A 10,455-nucleotide genomic window follows, 5' to 3' on the forward strand; every position below is an offset into this window, starting at 1 on the left:
CTGCTGTATGGAAGTCTCCTTTGTATTTGTGACAAAGTAGGGTAAGTGGTCGGGAGGCTGATTTTTTTTTTTTAATAGTTTTTGCGTTCTTAATATCTTGCATCAATGGTCCGTTAATAAAGAATACCAAAAATGCCAATACATTAATAAACAATCTGGCAGTTGGTGCTGCGGGTTAAGGCTGTGATATGGGGGTTTGATGCCCTCAGCCCTCATTTGCCTCCTGTGTGGCCTTGAGCAAGTCACTTAACCAGACATTGCTCCTGGCTCACTGCTGGAAAAGGACTGTGTCGAGTGGGCCTACTTGGTTAGCAAGTGGGTATTACTACAGGGGTGGGGGATGGCATAATGGTTAAGGTGTTTACCTCACATACAGCAGGTACAGTATTTGAATCTAATGTTTGATAGAGATTGGCTAGGCTTAAAATGTACTAGATATACGCTAAAAAGGACCATAGCTCACTGCAAATGCTTACTTTCAAAAAATAACTTTTAATAGAAAACCAATAAAAATGAGCCCCTGGGGTTAAAACTATTTTACACACAGGTTAAGTGGATAATGAGGGAAACATACTCACAAGCGAGGAGAGTGTGTTGAGGAGATGGAAAGAGTACTTTGAGGGGTTGATGAATGAAGAGAATGAGAGGGAGAGAAGGTTGGATGATGTAGGGATAGTGAATCATGAAGTACAATGGATTAGCAAGGAGGAAGTAAGGATAGCTATGAAGAGAATGAAGAACGGAAAGGCTGTTGGTCCAGATGACATACCTGTGGAAGCATGGAGGTGTTTAGGTGAAATGGCAGTGAAGTTTTTAACTAGATTGTTTAATGAAATCTTGGAAAGTGAGAGGATGCCTGAGGAATGGAGAAAAAGTGTTTTGGTACCAATTTTTAAGAATAAGGGTGATGTGCAGAGCTGAAGTAACTACAGAGGGATTAAATTGATCAGTCACAGCATGAAGTTATGAGAAAGAGTAGTGGAAGCAAGGTTAAGAAGGGACATCATGATTAGAGATCAGCAGTATTGTTTCATGCCGGGAAAGAGCACTACAGATGTGATCTTTGCTCTGAGAGTGTTGATGGAGAAGTACAGAGAATGTCAGAAGGAGTTGCATTATGTTATTGTAGACTTAGAGAAAGCATATGACAGGGTGCCTAGAGAGGAGTTGTGGTATTGTATGAGGAAGTCAGGAGTGTCAGAAAAGTATGTAAGAGTGGTACAGGATATGTACGAGGGTAGGGGGACAGCAGTGAGGTCTGCGGTGGGGAATGATGGATGCGTTTAAGGTGGAGGTGAGGTTACATCAAGGATCAGCTCTGAGCCCTTTCATATTTGCAATGGTGATGGACAGGTTGACAGACGAGATCAGACAGGAGTCCCTGTGGACTATGATGTTTGCAGATGACATTGTGATCTGTAGTGAGAGTAGGGAACAGGTGGAGGAGACCCTGGAGAGATGGAGATATGCTCTAGAGAGAAGAGGAATGAAGGTCAGCAGGACTAAGACAGAATATATATGTGTGAATGAGAGGGAGGATAGAGGAATGGTGAGGATGCAAGGAGTAGAGGTGGCAAAGGTGGGTGAGTTTAAATACTTGGGGTCAATAGTTCAGAGTAACGGTGAGTGTGGAAGAGAGGTGAAGAAGAGAGTACAGGCAGGATGGAGTGGGTGGAGAAGAGTGTCAGGAGTGATTTATGACAGACGAGTACCTGTAAGAGTGAAAGGGAAGGTCTACAAGAGGGTAGTGAGACCAGCTATGTTATATGGGTTGGAGACAGTGGCATTGACATAAAGGCAAGTGTTTGAGCTGGATGTGACAGAATTAAAGATGTTAAGATTTGCACTGGGTGTGACGAGGGTGGACAGGATTAGGAATAAGTATATTAGAGGGTCAGCCCAGGTTGGAAGGTTTGGAGACAAAGCCAGAGAGGCACAATTACGTTGGTTTGGACAGGTGCTGAGGAGGGATGCTGAGTATATTGGGAAAAAGATGCTAAGGATGAAGCTACCAGCTAACAGGAAAAGAGGAAGGCCTAAGATAAGGTTTTATGGATGTGGTGAGAGATCCAATGGGAATGCTCAATCAATTAACCTTCTCATGAATAAAACATAACCTTATGAATATTCATTAATTCTGCTCATTCAACCTGCACAGTTTTGTATTACACCCTGCTGCCATACAGTTTCTAAGTATACCTATAAAACAATTGCATGTGCTTATGTATATCACATTTAGGTACACAAACATTATATAACATATAGATATATTAAATTATTCTGTGGTAAAAACTATTTACTTCTTTAGAACACAATATTGCACTTTCATTATATAGTATAAGAACATATTTAAAAAACATATATAACATAAAAATGGTACAATAAGAAAGGAGGCAACATGTCTGGATACAATGTTTAAATAACAAAAGTGCAATATTGAGTGTCAAAGATGTATATATTTTTAACATGGCACATATTAGCATTATAAACGGGACTCTGCAGCATATCTGGCACAAGTAAGATGGTACTTAACAGAAACCTCTAAAGAGCAGACTAGATATCTTCCCATTTCCAGTCCAAGAATGGGAACAACAAAACAACTTCACCTTCTGTTAAGGCAGTAACAAAGCCATTTGGCCTGTCCTGTGAAAGGTTAGGACCCTTCCCTCATAGGGACACCTTGTGTATTGCCTTCTTTCATTTTTCTGTTGTACATAACTCCCATTTGAGTCCTCCCTGGACTTTTTCAAACTCGGAGGTGTTGAATCTGCTGTGCAACAAGGCACCATGTCAGTAGTGTCACTGACTCGGAAGGTATCACTCTCTCCCTTGGTGCAGAAGGCTGTGAGATCTATTCCCGCACCAGGTAGATGTACTGCTCACACTGCAATACAGTATAAGGGGTGCAAACAAAACATTAAACAGAGGTCCCATGTGATTGAGTCGGTGGCAGCTCAAGTGTTTGTAAAAGATCCCATGGCGCTTATTAAAATGAATAGGGGATGTTCATAGATTCCCTGGTCAAATTTCTCCTAGTCGAATAAATGTCAGAGAGGCTAACCTGGTCAACAAAGGGTGAACAGAAATTATTTAGTTTGATTATTAGTCCTCTGTGCCAAATGCCAGAGTACTCATGTGTAGCTGTTCTTCATGGTCTCCAACATCTTCGCTTGTTTCTGGGTTAATTTCATTAAAGGGGACATTCACTGCTATGCAGACTGAACTTTCTGGCTTATTCAAAAGGAACAACCCTCACTATGCTACACTGTATAATTACCGTACTAGAACAGTGGTGGTACATTCTTTGACATACCTGTCTTCAACATATAAAACCTTCATTGTGCTGGGAAGCCCCATCGTCATCTATATATTTATCCCATTTTTTTAATTAAGCATTTGGATAACACTTCATTTGTCATTGTTCCAGGTTAAGGAGGAACCCAGCAGGTAAAAACTTTAAGAGATGATCATTCATTTATTTATTACAGTGTATTAGGTAGAATGCCTCCATTCACTTCAGGCAACCCCAGTTACAGTTTGACATCTTAAACACACTAGTCCATTTCTTCAATGTCCCAGAACCAGACTTCATTGCAGTAACCATGCATCCTTCATCCTAGGTTCCAAACTCTGGAATCCCTCCCTACAAATCTTAAAGACCTCACCTTGTACCCATCATTTCATGCTCTATTTAAAAATCATCTCAAGTCTGAGTGAATTTGCAAGTGCCTTCTGTGTGGATACGTCACCTAATCTCTTGCTTTCCTCTTCACCAGACAGGTACTGTTGCCTCTTCCGCATTATTTCCCTACACCAATATGGAAGTCTCTTCCCTACACCAATATGGAAGTCTCTTCCCTACACCAATATGGAAGTCTCTTCCCTACACCAATATGGAAGTCTCTTCCCTACACCAATATGGAAGTCTCTTCCCTACACCAATATGGAAGTCTCTTCCCTATACCAATATGGAAGCCTCTTCCACATTGTATATAGTGTGGATAGATAATTTATTTGTGCCCTCACCTTAATTTTCCTACCTTTTACACTTTGAGGCATATCCCTTCACTAGTTAACTCTCTTCTTCCTCCCTCCTTACTGTAACCATCCCTTTTTACTCTCCCCTGTTCTGTGTACTTTATTATTAATGTTATTAATTGCTATCCTCACACAAAATATTTGTATTCATATTTCTTCTTAACTTGCTTGTCTACTGTCATTTAGATTTGTCTGGGCAGAGACTGACGTAGGTCCACTTGAATCAGTGCTCTACCCCATTTACCAAATTCAGTAAAAATTAGATAAAATAAATTTAACTGGTTAGAATTACATTAAGGGAGTGTTAACATCTTTATATGATACAGAGTGTAAAAAATATCTGAAGTTTGAAGAATATGTCTGGTGAAAGCTTTGCAATATGAATGTATAAGTTTGACCTTGATTCAAAATTAGTTTGTACATTAATAAAAATGGTCATGTTTAAAAGTATATTTTTACTGTTGGCTTATTCATTTGTATGTAATGAGATTTTTTGCTCAGGCCTCCGTTGAAAAGATATATAATACATGCCCCATGACACCTTTTGGTTCTAGGCTTTGATGCGCCCCTGTCTGAATTCCAAATGACTAAAAGCATTGTTAAAGGACACCAATTAGTTGGAGAGGTTAAGGTATAGCTGAATGCCTCAACGTGAAGCAATAGAATATTGGTATAAAGTATGACCTAAAGTGCCCATGAAAGCGATTTGTTGAAAATGTCTTGAGTCTTTGCTTTTAATGTAACTGTGAATTATATAATAAGGAAGCAGCAATTAATAAAACTAATAAAAATGCTCTCCAGTAGAGTAACAGAGATTTTCCATGCAGTATTCTGGGCTCCTTCTAGGTGTTCAAAAGTGGAGTGCTTTTTTTTTCACTTTGCTCAGACAGGTTAGTTTGATGGACAATTTCTTCATGTTTGTACTTTGCAGTAATGTTAGTAAGTTAAAATGTAGTGCTAAAGAATGTACCCTTCAGATTGCAGCATCTTAAAAAATGCCTTATTCTGTCCCTCAGACTGATTTTTGTTTCTCAGAAATGGAGTAGCCTCAAACTGAAAATAATAAAGTAATGATTTTTGTAAAGTTCACACTAGGGGTAGTTACTAACTCCCCTTGCAACAGATACCTTTTTTTCATTGATTTGAAGAGTTTCTTACCTGCACAAAATAAGATTTACAGTGAATATACATTTAGGTTGTGTCAACACTGATGTACATAGTTCTAAAAAAATTGTTTTAACACAACTGCATGAGAAGATAGTAGTAAACACTCGCATTTCAAATTTAGCTGGTAAAATGATTTGTTAATCCGTTTCATAGTCATGTGCTGTAGGGCAGAGTGCATTATCTTATTAACAAATGTTACTAAATTCAGTATCTGCTTTGCTGTGTCATCCATTGTTGTCCTACAAGTTATTTCACTTCTGCAAACAATTCTAGTCCTACAAGTTATGTCACTTCTGCAAACAATTCTATCTGTGGCTTTTACAGGAACAGTGTGTGCCCAGAGCTCCACATATTAAAGGAAATTAATGTAATTGTGTAGCAGCTAACTAGTCATAATACACTGGACAGTAAAGTCAAGCTGGAAAATAGTACAGACGTTAGTTTTCCAGGCATTCTGAAAGATAGGATTTGTGCAGATTATTTTATGGGGCCTTTAAAATTGGTACTTAGTGCTTCAAAAAGATTTTGAGCTACAGAGTTCATGTCAAGTTGGTGACACATTTTGAAGCCAGCGGTGATGGCATGGAGGGATAAAGTTCGGACTACAGTCTAGGTGACCAGTGTTTAATTAGCGGCTCAGACACTTGACAGTGCTGGCAGGAGAAGATGGTCATATCTGTCCTGGGTGGGGGAGGTGGGCAGTGCAGAATGTACACAGCCACAATGCCTCACAGGAGGGGTGGCATTGCAGTGGACATCCTAAGGGCATGCTTATAGCTCATTAAGCCATCTTGTGGCAGTGGCCCTAAATAAGTACACAAGAGTGCGCACTTCCAAATGGAGGGAAATGAAAATTCCCATAGTGATGCCGCTAGACCACCCCCCACCAAGGGGCAGGATTAGGGAGCAACACCCCCAAAAAATGCTATCATTGCCAGGATGTTAGTGAAAGCGCAATGTCCTCCAATATTTGCAAGCATGACTGCTTCTTAGGACAGATCTTGACAAAGCAGAACTCCGATTCCCATTGCTAGGAAACAGATGGGCAAGTAAGAATCCAGTAAGGGGGATATTGATGTCAGGTCAGCATGAATAGGGGAGATTTTAGACTTTTGTTAATTATTTTTACTTACTTTGCTTGTTTTTTTCACTGGGAAGCTGGGCAGACCCCTTTTACAATGTACGTTTGGGAAGAAAGGCTGCAGACATTCAAGTTTTACTAAGAAGACATATTATATAGCCAGAAATGTAGACTCCTTTGATTGGATGGCTGAATGAGGAGTTTCCTCTTCCTCTTCCACATTGTACTGACCTCAAATATGAGCAGGGGTACAGAGGCATAGCCCCTTATATTGAAGGATGACCAGGACTCGTCCCCCACAGGAAAAAAAATTATCTAACCCAGTTTCAGTAAAAGTAGTAGCTGATCAAAATTACACTGGATTGCCATGGTTTTGGTAAAACTTACTTTACAATGCCAATTTCCAGCAAGGTGAAATTTGGGGTCCATTTTGAATTGTTGTGTGGAGGTAAAATTTATGTTGTTTACTTCTTCAGATGATCATACTTTGCCAAGTGTGTTCTCCTCGACATGTAGCAAACACTTTACAAAACTCTATATATTGCATAAAGTCAGACCTTTTTTGTGTTCTGTAGATTAATGTATGTTTAGATCCCCAGAGAGAGTGTAACTAAAAGGTAAGGAGTGTAACTAAAAGGTAAGGAAGTAAACTCAAAGGCATTTCATTTATATTATATTTTTTCACACAGATGATAAGTTAGCAACTGATGGAGCACTGAAAGTCAATGATTATCTCCAGGTTGAAGGATTTTCCAATATCTATGCTATTGGTGACTGTGCTAATGTCAAGGAACCCAAAATGGCATATCATGCTGGTTTACATGCAAAAATCGCAGTGGACAACATTGTTAAAAGTTTGACAGGAACGACACTAAAACCTTACAAAACAGGTACAGTAAAACTGTTATTTTATTTTTTAAAATTTGATAACTGGATAAGTGAGCTCGCTGATCGACCCTTTTCGCACACAACTATACAATAAAAATCAGTTTACAGTAATAGTTTGGTATACTACGTACAGAAGATAATCACTACATAAGTAAATAGTACAAATTATAAAGCAAGTTGCGGTGTAGCAAATTCACTATGTACAGATTTAAAGAAGGATTCCAAAACCCAAGTACCTGCTAGTATGAGGTGCAAAATTAGCCTGTGCTACAAAGGCAGGTGCATTTTGATTCATTTTCCAAATAAAGCCTAAGGTTTTCATTTGAAGATGCCTCAAAGCTTCCATTTGAACTAAATTTGTCGCCCAAGGAAGACTAAGTGGAATCATTAAAGCAACAAATGAAAACATGACAACTTTTATCTGGCGAGAGAGAGCTTTATTTTTTATAAATGAAAACATTGGTTATGCTGTTTTAATGCCAGTGTGCCATATTGCTTCATAAAAATCACCGATGGTAAATGAGGATTGCTGGGGAAACAAACTGGCCAAGTTCCACATACTAGATCATTTCAGAGGATAACCAACAAATTAGTCCTTCCCTTCTCCTGCATCACTGTTGTCAAGAAAACCATTCTTTGCAACCACTGTGAATAAAAACACTCTGATGTTCTAAGGTCCATCATCCCTCCTGCCTTTGAACTGTGTCCCAATAGCTTGGGATTGCATTGTCAAGCTTGAAGGAGCTGCTGCAGGAATTAGGAACTCCACAGGCAGGCAACTCTTCAAGACTCAAAGGTACACCACACCCCACCACCCATCTCTTGGCTCCATGGGAACAGAAGAACGATGGAGCTTCCCAGGTAGGAACAAATTAACTATAGGGCTCTCATCTAGTTTAGGCATGCCTCTCTTTCACCTCTGTAAGAGGAGATGAGCAATATGGGTACATATAGTACAGCCACTAGTCCAAGTCCTGCAGGGGTAGGGGGTTCTGTTCCATCCACTCCTATTTCTAATGCATTATAGGTTTTTAGGTACTTACTAGTCTCTTAATCTAGGAGGATCTTTAGACGTCTAGCCATAAGATCCCATGTAGTTTTTATTACTTATATTTTTATTTTTAAGTACAAATAACCGAGAGATGAGTAGCACATTTACATCTTGCCCTTATCTGTGAGGGACAAGGATACTAAACTTGGGTTGAGTTTGTAGCTGCACATCTATTTATTCAGGTTACTTCTGCATACAGTAAGAGAAGCACTTTACTTTATGTGTAGATGATGATTCTAAACAAGTGGTCTTCTCTGTGATATGTGTATTCTTCCAACATGTTCCATTTGTGTTGCAAATGAGATAAAGATCTCTTCCCCAGCTGTTTATGGCCCCAGTGGATTTGCAAGTGTGCAGTTGGTCTGACATAATAGGGTCTGTTGAGGCTCTGTAAGCAAGGCCCCTCAATAGCCTGTATGGCAAGAAGAAAAGGGGCAGGTTTTTGAGATGGTCTGCACAATCATCACCATTTAGACCATTGATTTTTCTTATTAAAAGAATGTTGGGCTGTTCAAGTTTTGTCAGATGTTTGGACAGGTACATACCGAAGGGGGGCATTACAGTCAATAGTTGTCCTGATTAGTTTAGAATACAGTGGAATGAATCACATCCCTGGACTTAGACACCATACCTTTAATAACAAGCTGTGCAGTGAAAAAAGACTTTCTTACAATAGTGGAGGATATAAGATGATCAAAGGACAGTTCCTTGCCTACACAAGTTTCCAGGTCCCTAATTACTGGATCAGTTTTCAGGGGCATTTTGTCAGTGTGATAGTTGCAAGGGATTTATTGCTTGTCAAAGGATGTACATTTCCTGGCATTTAGTTTTAGTCCATGATTTTAGCACCAGCTACTGGTTTGGGAATGGTTCTCTTGGAGGATCTTGGTGTCCTCTGGGAGTTGATGTTGGCACCATGTTTATAGACATCTGCAAACTTGGATAGCTATAAACCCTTAACAGTAGTTTTGACCTCCAAGAAGTAAATGCTGAAGGGGAGTGGCCAAAGACTGAACCCTGAGGTATACCACTAGTGACAAATCTTTTGGAGGAGGGAAAGTCTCAGCCTAATTTCCCGGACTCTGTTTGTGATTCAGTCTGCTCTCAAATGAGTTACATAGGGACAAACATTTAGCTGAAATGTTTTGGCTAGGATACCAGGTGTTGGGTATTGCCAGGTGTGGGGGTAGTGTAGGTAGTGCCAGGTGTGGGGGGTAGTGCTGAACACCTTTGCGAGGTCTAGGTATGCAGTGTGTAGTGATTTGCAGTTTCAGTAACCTTCTTATAGAAGGTCACCCAAGTTAAGTAGGCAGAGTCTGCCCTTGAGAAATCCAAACTGCATTGGGCGGAGTGTCTGTAGGTTACCAATGTCCCTCCCTAATGCTCCTTTCCATATCCTTACAGATGAGGCTGGTCAGACTTAGGAGTCCATAATTTCACAGATGCATTGACATCCCACACCTTTGTGCAAGGGGGATGACAGTTGCTGTCCTCCATTCAGTCTGACACAACGGTGGTTTGGAGGCCAATACTGAATAGCCTCTGTAGGGAGTTAGGCAGGTCTTGTTTCAGGCAGACCAGTAGATATCCTTGTATATTATCCGGCCCCCTGGAAGCCGTGTTCTTGGCCCTGGATAGTACCTTGAAGACTTGTTCATAGGAGATTTGAGGGGAGGTGTATATTCAGGTATGCGATCTGGGAATGTAAGAGGGAAGGGGGGTGAAGTTAGCTAATCTACTAGCAGGCAAATTTAGCTCTATGTCTTCTGTGTCCAAATATTTGATAATATTTACTATTAGCATTGTGCAGTGCTACATATTGTTTCTAAGGTTTCTAGCACAGTTTCAAAAGAATCCTAGTTCAAGGTAGGATCAGAGTTTAATCAACAAGTTCAGTGCTTTCATTTGATAATGTAAGAACTTCTTCAGAACTGAAAGTTACAGCAACATCTTCCTTTGGTTTAAAAACACTTGCAGTTACATAACAGATAACATCACTGTGCATGCATAGTAATTTGAACAGTACCCTGAATGTAACAGCACCATTTTAAATTGAGATATTAAAAAAATACTTGCTTTAATAAATATTAATATGATATATAAAGTATTTAAAATATATATGAAAGTGCTTAAAATGTTTCTGGCAACGTGTCTGAAATGTTTGCTTGTTTAAAATTTATTTAAATAAGGTACAGATATTTTTAAAAAGGAAAAAAAAATGTTCTACAAT

The 10,455-nt window shown here is 39.5% G+C and overlaps 1 protein-coding gene across 1 annotated transcript in view; it reads left to right on the plus strand.

Moving 5' to 3' along the window:
* AIFM2 (apoptosis inducing factor mitochondria associated 2) overlaps positions 1-7,268 on the plus strand; it is a 189,110-nt gene extending 181,842 nt beyond the window's left edge. The window contains exon 8 of the mRNA XM_044055662.1: positions 6,976-7,268. Within this exon, the coding sequence (XP_043911597.1) occupies positions 6,976-7,268 (293 nt within the window). The remainder of the gene's footprint in view (positions 1-6,975) is intronic.
* Positions 7,269-10,455: the final 3,187 nt, after the last annotated feature.

This window comes from Protopterus annectens, chromosome 14.part0 (genome assembly GCF_019279795.1).
Source record: "Protopterus annectens isolate FY-2018-M chromosome 14.part0, PAN1.0, whole genome shotgun sequence".
NCBI classification, from domain to species: domain Eukaryota; kingdom Metazoa; phylum Chordata; order Ceratodontiformes; family Protopteridae; genus Protopterus; species Protopterus annectens.